The sequence below is a fragment of the Chenopodium album genome, chromosome 6 (assembly GCF_948465745.1).
Source record: "Chenopodium album chromosome 6, dcCheAlbu1.1, whole genome shotgun sequence".
Classification (NCBI taxonomy): domain Eukaryota; kingdom Viridiplantae; phylum Streptophyta; class Magnoliopsida; order Caryophyllales; family Amaranthaceae; genus Chenopodium; species Chenopodium album.
The window spans coordinates 23243588-23258131 of NC_137839.1; the positions used below are offsets into that span (position 1 = coordinate 23243588).

The 14544-nt window shown below is 35.3% G+C and overlaps 1 protein-coding gene across 1 annotated transcript; it reads left to right on the top strand.

Annotated features, from left to right (window-relative positions):
* The first annotated feature begins 7322 nt into the window (after positions 1-7322).
* Positions 7323-12494, top strand: LOC145635961 (protein YIP4a-like). Its single transcript, XM_081687380.1, has 3 exons — positions 7323-8100; positions 11676-11750; positions 11937-12494. The coding sequence occupies exons 1-3, from the start codon at positions 7570-7572 to the stop codon at positions 12195-12197; spliced, it is 867 nt and encodes a 288-aa protein (XP_081543506.1). The 5' UTR covers positions 7323-7569; the 3' UTR covers positions 12198-12494.
* The last annotated feature ends 2050 nt before the right edge of the window (positions 12495-14544 follow it).

Below are 14544 nucleotides of genomic sequence, written 5' to 3' on the forward strand. Positions count from 1 at the left end.
TTTAAAAATACGGGGGATTACAGTCTCGTATTTCTCTTGTCATCAAATCAATAACATAATACTAAAATAGACATCATTGTCATTCTTGGTGCTGTTTTTTTCCCTCTAAATCTTTTTTTTCTTTTTTTTTTTTTTAATTCACTTTCAAAAATAAAATATTCATTTCTTTATATAATTGTGATTCACTTCTATAATTGTGATTCACTTCCTAAAAAAATAATCACATATTTTTCATATTTATATCGTTTAAAATATTTTTCTACATCCTTTACTTTGTTTTTTTTGGTGATCTACTTTTTGTGTAGTCCGGATTCGAGGCTTAATTTTGAGTATAAATTAAGATTCAAACCTTTTCAATTTTATTTAAAAATATATATGAGGATTAGTTTTTGGTAGATTTTGAATTAACATTATTATTCATTATAATATTTTGTTAAACTCATGCATGACACGAGATTAATCTAGTCAAACCATATAACTTAGTCGGATTATCGGCGACACATAATTAAATCTAATCTAATCTAATCAAAATAATTGAACAAGACATAATGAAATAAAGAAATTAAATTACTTAAAATAATAGAGAGGAAATCGTTACCAAAGTTAACGAAAATAATGGACTGAATTAAGAACAAATTTGTAGAGTTGTAGAGAGAGAAAAACAATGAGAGAATTCTAATCTAAAAACTAAGTAGAGAGAGAAAAGCTAAGAGAAGAGATACTGAACTTTCTTAACAAAAACGTATTTATATTAAACTTGAAAATCCTAAACTTAAACGAACTAAAACGACACCTAATCTTCTTCCATAAACACGCGCCCGGTCGGGTGCGCCTTTTTCCTTTGTAGCACATCTCTCGCACCCGGTCGGGCGCGAGATCGGGCGAAGCATCCTATTCTTCTTCTTCCGCCCCGCCCGGTCGGGTGCGCCTCAGCCTAGCCGGGCGAAGCTCTTGGCCGACTCTTGGACACTTGATTGGGCTCCGATTCTTCGGCCCAATCCGGATTTCCTCTTTTGGTCTTTAACACATGGTGTCCAATGCCTTGGTATCTCATACGTCGAGCCCTTAATCACCAGTTCGATGACTCTAACCGGCCTTGGGCTATGAAAAATGGTCGTGATCCTCCAATGCTCGTAGTTGCTTCATAAAATCCCGAGAAAATACTCCAAATGTGCAATTCCTTATAAAACTCAACCAAAACTACAAAAATACTAGAAAACACCAATTACTAATAAAGGTGGCTCTAAAGAGCCAAAAACACTACCAATTATGACCAAAAGACGGGGATAAAACACTATAGTAGACATATCAGCATCTCCACTTGAGAGAAAACCTATAAGCTCATTAATTACTCGGGTAGTCTTTTGGTCGGACTTGGCTAACCTCCAAGTAGTAGACCGGTCGGGTCGAGTTGTGGGTGGACTTCGTTGGAGGTCCTTGTCGTTTATGAGGCTCGGCTTTCTCAAGTAAGAGCTCCATCCGGTTGAGCGAAGCATGCTACAAGGGTAATTTAGTCTTTTCTCTATTCTTGTTATTTATGCATTTTGTTATATTAATTGTGAGTTTGTTCTTGGGATCAAGTTTTATTTCCGCGATGAGTCGGATTCATCGAAACCCAACATTTTTTTTATGAGTTCATGAATTTTCTGGGTTTTTACTGAGTTCATGAGTTTTCAAGGTACATGCACGAGTTTTTTTTTGGGTATTGTACAATAACAATTTAATGATAAATATATTTCTAATTATATTTCATTGTCAAGCTCAGTTGATTTTGATGTTGTGTTGCTTATATTTAATTGTAAGATTAAAATTCAAGTGAAAAAAAAAGAAAAAAAAAAACATGTAATGGAACCGGTTGGCCGGTACCAATTAAATTTATTAATTCCAAAAAAAAATCCGGGAAGATTTGTGCTTCCAGTTTAACTAGAGGCAATGTAATTTATTCCCACCGACTAACCGGTGGAAATGTGTGTTATTGCCACCGGTTTTGAACCGGTGGCTTTTTATTGAAGAATTGTCATCCCTCAAATGCTCAACGGTTCAAAACCGGTGGCATTGAGGGGTTTTGAACCGGTGCCAATGTTTTCTCTACTAGTGATCTAACTCCCAAAGGAGAAACTACATAGGCAGAAAGCCTAAACATCCAACACCTCAAACACCTAATTACAAAATCAGATTATCTATCCACAAATTCTGTTGCACAGTATTTTTTGCTATACATACCCTTACAATCTACATTTTATCTCAAATTTAATACCTCTAGCTACTCTAGGAACCCAAGGCACTTTCTTGTCCCAAAGAGTTGTATTCCTAGCCCTCCAAGTATGGTAAAAAACTGCCAAAATACAAGTGTAGAGCACACTTCTCTAAAAGCTGCTCTTAATTCTTCCTATTTCTCTTCAGACAGTCCTCAGTTGAATATTCCAAGGTCCAAAACCAATCCATTGCCTGATTTCAGCCCATAGATCTTTGCTGAATTTGCAATAAAAAATAAATGACTATGGCTTTCCACAGTCTCTCTACACAAAAGACAAGAACTGTCTTGCACATAGAAATGCATTTTGTCCCTGGTCTTCAGTTTATTCTAGATAGCCATCCATGTAACAAACTGATGTTTAGGCATGCCTCTCCTTTCCCAAACAAGCTTATCCCATCTGCACCTCTACTGCTCTACCATTAGAAGCTCACATATCTTACTAATTTAATAATCTCCCTGCCCAATCCGAGCAGGCTCCATTACACTCTTCAGTTTATCCTTCACAGCACATATTTGTTTTCAGTACCAACTGCAATCTGCTTTTGGTTGATAATTCAACTAATTATGCCCCTTAGACTGCATTCACCCATTTCACCCATAAATTTTCTTAGTTTTGAGCTAAGGCCCAAGCATGTTTTCCTAGGGCAGCCACATTCCATATTTCAGCATTTCTGATGCCCAATCCTCCATACTTCTTTTTACAGCAAACTCTTTCCCAAGCTATACTCCCTGGTTTATTTCAAGCTTTCCCATACCATAAGAAATCTCTCCAAATACTACTCCCTCCGTCCCAAATTACTCGCAACGTTTTGACTTTTTGCACTATTCACACATCTCACTTTGACCATCTTTTTTAGCTATTGTATAAAAGCCAATGTATGTTGTTGGGTTTATTTTAATGTATAGTTTCTATATAATTTTTTTATAGCTTATATAAGTATATAATAAAAGATATTAACGGTCAAACATGTGCATCAGCAAGTGTGTCCAGTCAAAATGTTGCAAGTAAACTGGGACAGAGGGAGTATTAATTCTTTCAAGTACAACTTTAGGTAAGCTCATAATCTGACGCATGGATTGGTTAACCAAGGGTACTATGTTATTTAATCATAAAGACTATGTTATTTAACCATAGGGACTAAGTTATTGGACATCAATTAATCTCACCGGAAAAGTCACTTGGAGTCCCTTTTTGCTACTTTATTATTCAATATAATGTCAGTTTCGCGTGTATATGTGGTTCACGTCCACACAAGATTTTTTTTGATGGTGAATAAGGGAATTACTTATGGATATTTGGTGGAAAAACCGAAACATCGTCCTCAAATCTTCAAATAACGCCCGCAAAATAACCTAAAATTACTTATTTTCCTTATTATAAAAAAAATTATTTTACCTCAACTTAAAGTTGGTTTATGAAAATCCTAGTCAAGTAATTAACATAGCATCTCAGCTAATAAGGAGATTGAATTGCTGAACAACAATACCAACCATATCTTCTCACATACCCAAGGTAGAAAAATGCAATGAGAAGATTTTTTTTATTACATTTATTATTTTATATAATACAAAAGTGCTTTTTTCATATTTCCACTTGAAACTTATCAGTGTTAGGAGTTTGAAATTTCCCATCGAACTCGCCTGTAGTTTTCATATACAAACCATTAGATACTTTTAAGGACCAAAGACATCAGATTTGGGGGGATTTATCGTGCCTTTTTCAACAGATCTAGGCTAAAACGCCTAGCTTTTTCGAATCACCGCATGGGTGTTTGAAATTTCTGGGCGTTTCAACCCAACCGCCCAGAAATTTTGAACACCCAAATGGTGGTTCGAAATAACTAGGCGTTTCCGCCTTGATGTTTCGTAAAAAAAAAAAAAAAAAAAAAGAAGGGTGTTTTAACCCATTCTAGAAAATTAAAAATAAATAAACAAAGCTTGTCTCCGGCGACTCCATCAACGACTACCTTCTGATGTGCAGGTTGAAAATGATAATGAAATTATAATTAAAGATTTGAATAACCGTGCAATTGGGTGCAACAACTATCATCTTCTATTGGAGGATATTTTTCAATTGGCTGAATTTTTTTCCTCAATTTCTTGGAGCTGGGTTCGCAGTGGGTAATAAGGTGGCCCATGTGCCTCCTTAGGTAGTTGGTAAATCTGTTTGGCAGGAGCACTTTCCTTAGGGATGTCACTAGGGCGAGGATGAGTCTTGGTTTGGTGGGTGGTGGGGCGGGGATGGGGATAAAAATCACACCCGCCATGGTTGATGGGGCGGGTGTGGATTTTACATTGTACCCGCCCCATCCCCGCCCCGCTCCACTTGCCCCATTTCGTACCCGCCTTATCCCCACCTCACACTCACATCTATATATTTTATAAAACAAAATTATATACTTTTATACTATTTTATATATATAAAAATATGTAAAATAAAATAGTAGATATAATAATTTGTAATTGATGAGTGTTATTTATGGCACTCATTTGGTTCTTTTTAGGGTGAATTTCATGCTATTTTATAGCTCTTTTACTTTGCTTTTCCTTAATTTTACTCTTTATTTCTTTTAGTTTGCACTTTCCTAGTTGGATTTCTTTCTTTATGCATTTCTTGGTTTATTTCGTTATTTTCTCTTTTATTTGCTTTTTTTCCTTCATTTTTCAGGTTAGGGTCGTCATCCAAGATTCCCGAGGCCTCTTCCCAAGTTTGGCATTGATTAGGATGCCTAATGTTCTCCATTTGAAGCTCAAGCATGGAGAAGTGCAAGTTCCTAAAGACCTTAGGCTGTGCATTCAAGCCGTGGGGGCATGATTTCTCGTATTGAACCCACAAACATGGAGTTTGGAAACTGCAAGGTCCCATGTTAATCAAGAGCATTAAGTGGAAAGCACGAGGAGCATGACATGATAGTGAAGAGGGCTGCCCTATTCCCAGGCGCGGGCGCGTGCGGCTATGGCGTGCGGCCTGGTGGCTTGGCCGCGCCCGTCTGGGTCTCTGTTCCGTACCCAGATTTGCGCGGCCGCGCTCTCCCTTATAGTTGGCCGCGCCTGTACAGGTTTATTTGGGGACGATCTAACTAATTTCTCTTAGTTAGTTTTACTATATATAGATTTTCATTCTATTTTTAGACAAAGAAGATGAGAATAGATGAAAAAAAGAATTAGAATTAGAATTTTAGAGAGAGAAACTCTAGATTGTAGAGAGAGAAGTTCTTGATTGATGATTGGTAATTCTAGCATTTTCTCCATTGAATTGAAGCAAGTTTGTAAGGATTTCTTTTACTTTAATGCAATCTTTAGCTTATCATTTCAATTGGTTTGTTGATTGTTCAAGTTTGAATTGAATTTGTGATTGAATTAGTTTTATTGATATGATGATGATGAAATTGTTGATTAGCTTAGTTTTGATCTTGATTTTTATGGATTGTGAGTAATTCTTTTGCTAGGGGAATGGTGGAGCATATATGAGTAATGGATTGATGCTAATTTGGGGGAAATTGATGGAGTTGATGTTGTAATTAAATTGGTTGATTGATTAAGTGCATATGTGTGATTAATTGAAGAGTAGCTAACTTTGATTGTTACACTAGAATGCATTGTAAGCTCGCATTGATACGGAAAATTAATTTGTGGCTTGCTTTTGTTGATTGAGTAGGTTTGCAAGGTTCCTAGTTAGAGTCTCTCGTAGTTGACGCTAGCTTGACCTCTAGGAGATTAGCCTACCTTACTCTCTTGATTTCTTAATTGGTTTTCCCTCGCAACACTCGACTTAGTCATCTCCAATCCCAATAAGCTATATCCTTTCCGAGTATATGCGGATCTTAACCCTAGTGCTTGATAAATTTGATTTCATTTTGATTGTTTGATTGTTTAGAATATACACACCTTACTCCATTACTTCGAAATAGCTTAGCTTTAGCATTAGCATTCATCTCCCATTCCTAGTGGTTCGACCCTCGACTTACTCTACGCTTGGTATAAGGGTGTATTGAGAAATTACAAATTTTGTTTTGACCGAGGGTAGATTAGTTTTCAACGACCTAGTCTCCGCCCTAGATCAGTAATACACTAATTTTATAACTAAAAAAAGTGTAATTTTAATAATAATTTTATTTGTTGTAATTTATACGTAGTATTAAATATGTTGGATTGTGTATTGGGAGGTGGGTCTTAAGTGGGGATTAGACGGGTCTTAGGTGGGGATTAAGTGGGGATGGATATTCAAGTGGGGGGTGGGGCAGGGATAGTTTTGGAATTGTATCCGCTGGGGCGGGGATGAAGATGAATTTTGGACCCGCCGCGGGGATGGGGACAGGGATGAGGATGAAAATTTTAGGTGGGGAGGGAGATGGGAAGGCCAACATCCGCCCCGACCCGCCCCATTGACATATCTAACTTTCCTTCTAAAGTTCTAATGTTGAATAAATTGGTTTCAAACTATTAAAAAAAGTAGGAGTTGGTGTGAGTAGTAAAATGGAGGAGGTGGTGATGGTGGTTGTTAAGAAAGAGAGAATAGTTTTTAAGTGAGAGAATAGGGAATGAGTGAGGTTAAAAATATATTTATGATGGTAAATTTTTTGTTTATGTATAAAAGTAAATTGGTAAGAAAAAAAAAAATCATAACACATACTTCATCCATTTTTTATTACTTGACCCGCTTTGACTTTTACACTATTCACCACCCCTCATTTGACCGTCTTTTGTGAATAATATGTAAGGAAAAATATATTCGTGTATAATGTTTTTGGATTCTTCTCAATAAGTAATATCATTATATATAACTTTTATAATTTTTACTTGTGGAGAATTTAAGTTATTGATTGTTAAAATTTAAGTTATTGATTGTTAAAGTTTTGCATTGGCAAACGTGATAAAAGAAACAGATCAAGTAAAAAAGAATAGAGAAAGTATTTTATTTTGCGAGCATTAACGGGAGCTTTGAGGGCGGTATCTACCAGACCCAAAAACAATATACCAAAATTTCTTGTCTTATTCAAATCTTGACCAAAAAAAAAACAAAAAACAAAATCAAGAGTAAAACACACGATGGGGCCAAACTTTGTTCACCTTGACACCTTCACCATTACTGAGTGACCTCCAAGCGTACAATGCTCATCTTCTCCGACAACTTCCCTCCTTTCCCCCGCCATTAACGATCTCTCTTGTACACACATACACACTCTCTCTCTCTTCCTCCCCATTTTCCCTCCTTCTCCTCAGATCCACACCCTTCTATTCTAGATCTCTCTTTCCCCAAATCCTCACTTCCCCAATCATCTTCCTCAAATCATCTTCCTCATCAAATAATCATGTCACACACAAATCCAAACAGCGACACAATCCCACTCCATTCCTCCTCCCAATCCGACATCGACGAGATCGAGAATCTCATCCACTCGTCCATTCACTCCGCCCCTTCGTCCGTCCTCCCCGCCGCTCGCCCTCCTTCTCCTCCTCGCGCCTCCATCCCCGTCTCCTCTTCCTCCTCCACCCCTTCTCCTTTCATCCCCTCCAATCTCCCCCCTCCTTCCGCCCCTCCTCCCTCCAAACCCCACTCCGTACCCTCCATTACACCCTCCCCACCACCTTCATCATCATCTAACTCTGCCGGTATTGCCGCTTCTGGGTTCGGCTCCCCTCCCAACACCCTCACTGAGCCTGTTTGGGATACTGTTAAGCGAGATCTGTCCCGAATTGTTAGTAATTTGAAGCTTGTTGTCTTTCCTAATCCTTATAGGGAAGACCCTGGTAAGGCGCTTCGTGATTGGGATCTTTGGGGTCCCTTTTTCTTCATTGTCTTCCTTGGTCTTACCTTGTCTTGGTCTGCTTCTGTCAAAAAGGTAATCATTTTTCTTTTCTTTTAATGAATTTATTGTTTCTGTGTTCTGGGGTTTTGTTGATTTGTGATTTCAAGATAATGTGGTTGTTTGGATTGGTGTGATAATTACACGGAAAATTGATCATATCAAGATTTTTGCTGTTGTGTACAGTGTACTGTATTTTATTTTAGTCAACTAAAATTAAACTGCATTTTGATGATACTTGGATATTTTTATTGTTTTTGGATTCTGGGGTTTGGATGTGACAATGCGGAAATGAGATCAAACAATCCTTGAAGGTGTGTTAATGAGTAATTAGGACTTTAGGTTTTGGTAATAGGACAAAATCTATACATCACTTCTGAATTCTTCTGGCACTGGCTTGGTTTAGGATGGGGTTTGGTGTGCAGGAAATCGGTTTTGGGACAATGTAAGGAGATGAAAGTATGGTGCTTATTTTGTTTGATGTGGAAATTCCCTTCTTGATGTGTATTTTAGCAATAAATGGCATGTTTTTACGATGATATTAAAGTTGGTTTTGATCTCCTAGACCGATATAGGTTGGAAAGAGAATGAATGAGTTAATGAATGAAATGTAATTGAGGATTGAAAAGTATTGACAATCAATACCTCTTGACTTTGAAAATATTTGATTTGTGAAGTTTCTGTGGCTCGATATTATTTGTAGCTCATGGTTTGATCTACTCCTAATTTTATAGATCAATTGACTTTTTGTGCGAGACTGCTCCAATTGTTCTAATGAGAAAGAACTTTTACTCATGATCAAGAAGATGATTTTCTCAAACCATTTTGTGGTGTGGCAGGGTAAAATAATATTTAAACTTCATAGAAGATCAATTGATGATTTTTTTTTGGGCCTGTTGTGATAATACACAAAAGTGAACAAACAATGCTTGAATATGTGTTGGTTAGTAATTAGGAGGGTTTAGTTATTACTAATTTAGTATTACAGCCATCAGAATGACACTATGTTTAACAATCCTGGCATTGTCTTGGTATGAGTCATAGTACCAGGAAGAATCAGTCATCGATAAACATGGCATGCAGCAAGGCTATTATTAGAAGAAAGAAGAGGATGGAATCAGATAGGAGTTTGGTTTTGTTTAATGAGTAAATTCCCTTCTCATTTCTTATTTTAGCCATTATTGCATATTATAATTGAAGAATGTTTGTTAATTGCAATGAGATAAATGTTAGTTTTCATCTTCTAGACTTGATTTGGGCTGAATGGAGTATATGAATCATAGTATGAGGAAGAGTAACAGTCAATATTTGTTGGCTTTGGAGAACATCTGGGAATTAAAATTATCTGTACTGGGAATTCATTTGCTGCCAAAGTTTCTTACTGAATGATAGTTCAAGAGAATATATGTACTGGAATGTTCCAATTGACTTGATCAGAACTAAAATTAAAATCTGCTTGCAATGGTAAGCTGCTTTTCTAAACCTTTTTGTTGCATTGCAGTGCAAATAATAGTGTTAGCCTTATAAATTTTTTTGCTTGGGAATAATGTAATTTCCATCCATCAATTCAATAAGTACATTTTGAATTTATAAGAATTCTGGGTTTTTGATGTCAAGTGGTTATTTCTCTGCTTTCAAGGTGTTAAGATATATACACTGCAAATTGATTATTGTCTGGTTCCTTTAGGTTTATGATAGCCTGCTGAATTATCTTTTAGAAAAAGAAAGATAAAACTAACTTTGTGTTTCTTACATGTAAGAGAATTGTATATCTTAATAGAAGAAAGTGTGAGACTAATTTGCTAGTGTAGTTGATGGCATGGACTTAAAGGCTCATACGACTATAATTTGAATTTTGACATATGGTTCTGAGGTTTAGACATGCTAATAATAATATATTATCAAGCACTAGCTTGGAGATTTTAAAGTTGGGATATTAAATTTTTAAGCTAAATTGAGGTATACCAAATGAAGGTGTTAAATAGAATATGAATCAATTGCATCTTTGGGAGATCAGACTATATTGAGTGTATATAAGTGACTTATTGGGAAGACATCTTTGTTTATACAGCTGATCTCATCCTTATGGGATTAAGGCTGTAATATTTTATGTCGCTGTTGTTGTAGATAGGGTTGCCTTTTGTATCAATAATTAACTCAAAAAGACATTTTTGTTTTTTTTAGGGCAAGACTATAGAACCTCTTTGAAATTGTATGGTGAATCTAACCTTACCTTCCCCTTGGGAGAAATTATAGCCAAGCTCATATGCTAGCCTATATCCGAAGAGATATAGAAAAGCATATGTAAAAACAGGCTCATGGGCAGCCTCCTAAAAGCCCAATGTAAAAAAAAAAAAAAAATTGTGTAAAAGTTTGTCATTCTACTTTCTAATAGAGTCGTTAGTTCCGCAGCTCTGGTAGAAATATAGATAGTCAGAGTTAACAGATAAGGACACCCGTTCATCAACATCAATAGACAATGGTATTTGGAAAATAAAAAAAAAGTTCCCATCCCTTTTGGGACGTGGTAGTATAAAAAGTCAAAGAATTTAGAAGGTGACCGATAGGTATAACATCATTCTGATGGTCAGTTGGGGTTCTTGTGCAAACGCAAGTGTTATATGATAATTAGTGACACACACACATATATATGATGTCACTCTAAATTCTGCAGAGGATAATATGAAGAGATAAATTGTGAGGGGGCATTTTTAAATTTGTCTAGAACTTGTGTAGTTTTGAGGAAAATATCAAATAAAAGAAAATTCTCTTCTTCCATCTTTGGTTCTATTCATCCATTTGAATGGTTTCGTTCTTTGCAATTAACACCATTCTTGTCTGCAAAAGCTTCGAAGTCCCCAGCTATACCAATTATGTTTCATGGTAAATACAGAAATAAATAAATACTTGCATCAAGCTGTGTTTATGAGTAGTTGATGGTTTCTAGAGAAGTGCTTGCATTTGGTATCTTTGAATTAGATAATAGATCTTTCGTTGAATCTTTGGTCCATCGACAGAAGTTATATTAGTTGAGCCAAATCATTTGTGCTCTTTGTCATTACTCTTGTACAGTTGCAATAACAAAAGAGCGGAGGAAGTATCATTTTAAGCAAATCCTTCTCCCAAACCTCAATAAGTCGTGTTGGGTCAGATCTTCTATAATTGCTGCTCACTTTTTGGTTTTCCTCACTGGTTATTTGACACCTGCTTAATCATCCATATATATATAAAAAAATAAATTCACATAGTACCATATTAATGCCCAACATAAGCTTTAGGGCCAATTAGGGGCCATTCAAGTCCCTTACACATCCTAAACCAACATAAGCTCACTGTGTAATATTGATGTTATTGTATAACTATTTTCTCAAGTGATTTAACTATTTTTCACTCACTATTAATTGGCCATATTAATACCTAGGCAAGAGGGAAATAAAGAAGTGTAGTTGTTCTGGTGCATCTTTGTAGTTTAGTGATTATCACTATTGTCCCTATATTTTATTTTTATGTTATTGCAATTAGTTGCTCTGGTGCTTCTATTTTCTTTCTTTCTTTTCCAAGGCAGTTTCTGTAGAAACTAATTTTTCGTGTGGTACTGTTGATGTCTCCAGTCAGAGGTGTTTGCTGTTGCTTTTGCCCTTCTTGCTGCTGGTGCTGTAATTTTGACACTAAATGTACTGCTATTGGTAAGAGAACCCTTTATGTCTTTTCTTTGTGTTCCATTTTCCACAACTTCCCCCCCAAAATATAATCCTAAGAACAAGAAGATGAATGATGTCTAATAAAACAATATTGGAGAAACTAATATCAAACGTAGGAGACTATATAATATTTGCATGCTACTCACAAATGGTTTGGTAATGTTGGTTTAGGGTGGACACATAATTTTCTTCCAGAGTTTGAGCCTTCTAGGCTACTGCCTTTTCCCTTTGGACGTTGGAGCTCTCATCTGCATGTTAAAGGATAATGTGATTATCAAGATAGTTGTGGTTTGTGTGACTTTGGCCTGGAGTTCGTGGGCTGCGTATCCATTTATGAGTTCAGCAGTTGGCCCAAGGAGAAAAGCTTTGGCTCTCTACCCAGTGTTCCTCATGTATGTATCCGTTGGATTCCTCATCATTGCTATTGATTAATTGCTGAGGGGTGCTCTTGAGAAATATCAGCTGGGGATGCTGCACCAATATATATATTTTCATGCTGAACTGGTTGTGGATTCTTCAAACAAAATCTTGTTGGCCTGATAGTTTATCGATAACCAATTTTGTATAACATTCTATAGCAAATTATATGCAAACCTGGATAACGTGCTCTGAATGTTTGTTATTTTAGTTTGTTCAGTTGATATAATCATCTGTGTAATGAGAAGTGTCTGGAATATATATCTGAAGTTCTGATATAAGTAATCGTCTCCGCTTTGCTTTAGTGGTTAATCTTTGTTGCCTCTTCCATTTCAGAATAATTGAGACCTTTTTTTGCACTAGTTTAATTAAATTATATAGCGAAATAAAGTGAGTGTAAAATCATTGTAAATAATGTGAAACAAAGGTAGTATTAAAAAAGAATCACATTTATAAACTGAATAAAATGAATTGATTTTTTTTTTTTTCCATCTATATAGACACCAAGTTATTTTATTTTTTATTTTGACAATGATGTAAATGCTAAAGATGTGTTAGCATTTTTAAGAAAAAATTGTCAAAAAAAAAAAAAAAAAACATTTTAAAAGCTTTTTGGTTAAAAAAAATCACCACGTTATTTTTTTGTTATTATTATTTTTTGTTATTTATTTTTTATTTTTTATTTTTTTTTTTTGCGAGAGGAAGGGCCTATTCACATTTATTAAGCTGAACTGAACTGATTGGAGCTGAACTGAACTGAGTTGAAATGAATATTTTATGGGAGAGGGAAATTAGGAGCTGAACTGAATGAAGTTGACTGAACTGAACTGAAATTAAGTAAATGTGAACAAGCTTGAAACATATTTCCTTACTTATCCTCTAATTAACTCAATAAGACTCTAGTTTCCTCCCATTTCTTCTAACTAGATTAAACCCCATGCAATGCACAATTTTTAAATAACTTTAGCGACAATAAATTATATCAAAACCAGTATAACTCAGTATTAAAAAGTATGAAATATAGTTCTTCTTCTTCTTCAAAAAAAAAAAGTATGAAATGTATTGTTTTAAAAAAAAAAAATATGATAGGAGTATATATGTGAAAGAAAATAATTAAATATATATGTAATAGTTATTATGGGCAATGTTATATTTAAAGAAGTTTGTTTTAGATTTTGTACAAATCATTAGTCAAAATTTTGATATTAATATAAAAATAAGGTTTTTTTTTTTAGTAAGTTGTTTTGGAGGGAAAACTCTTTATATTATATAGCCAAGTGTCCCTTCAAATTCGCCTTTAGTATAATGTAATTGAATACCTCTAACCCACCCAATAACTAGATTTAATTTATACATAAAAAAAGCCACCACCCCAAACATCAATCAACCACCCCTTCCCATTCTTCCTCCCTTTCCCCCTTCCCTTGGAAGCAACCCCCTCAACCACTGGACCCGCTGCCCAGATCCCCCCCCCCACCTCCGGCGACCGACCTCTTGACCCTGCCTTTCCCCTTTATCCCCGTTGGCAACCACCATCCCTCTTCGAATTTTTGGCTCTTATTTTCTCAAACATGCTCAAATCAAGTCCAAATCAATTGCAATTTGCTTTTAAATCATCCTATCATCACATACATGCATAATCAAAGCCAAAACAAGCATCAATTGTAACCAAATGCACAATTTTTTTTTTTTAAAAAAAAAAAACCCTAAATCGATTTTCTAGGATTTTTCAAAATCAAGGAGGTATTTGTCGGGCAATGATTAGGGGGAAAGGGAGAGTCGCCTGGCCGTGGAGGAGATGGCCAGAGGTGGATGGGCTCTAGATTGGAGGAGGAAGGGGACGGGGAAAGAGAGGAGGAAGGGGACGGAGGGGTGGTGGTTTTGTATATATATTAATTAAATCTAATAATTTAGGGTTCGTTTGACATCGCTGTGGTTTTCTGTTTTTTGGTTTTTTGTATTTTAAAAGTATATTATATATATCACATAATGAATAAAAAAATGTTTAAACTTATTAAAATCATGATAATTTTGAAAACTGACAACAGAATGTTTCTTGTTTTTGGTTTTTAGTTTTTAAAAAAACAGGAAACTGAAAACTAAAAATGATGCCAAACAAACCCTTAGTAATTTGGTGAGTTAGGGGTTAGTTAGAAGAAATTAGAGTTTAATTAAATTAAGAAATTTTTGACTTTTACCACAAAAAAAAAAAAAAAAAAAAATCATTTTTTTTTACCACCAAAACTTCTCAAACTTTTATTTTACCACCAAATAAAAAATTAAAAATTGTTTTTTTTTTTACCACCAAAACTTCTCAAACTTTTATTTTACCACCAAATAAAAAATTAAAAATTGTTTTTTT

What these genes read in the sequence shown, in the direction of transcription:
- LOC145635961 (XM_081687380.1), top strand. Translation starts at nt 7,570, where the DNA reads ATGTCACACACAAATCCAAACAGCGACACAATCCCACTCCATTCCTCC. An exon ending in GGTCTGCTTCTGTCAAAAAG is followed by an intron (nt 8,101 to 11,675) that starts GTAATCATTTTT and finishes TGATGTCTCCAG; the next exon opens with TCAGAGGTGTTTGCTGTTGC. An exon ending in CACTAAATGTACTGCTATTG is followed by an intron (nt 11,751 to 11,936) that starts GTAAGAGAACCC and finishes ATGTTGGTTTAG; the next exon opens with GGTGGACACATAATTTTCTT.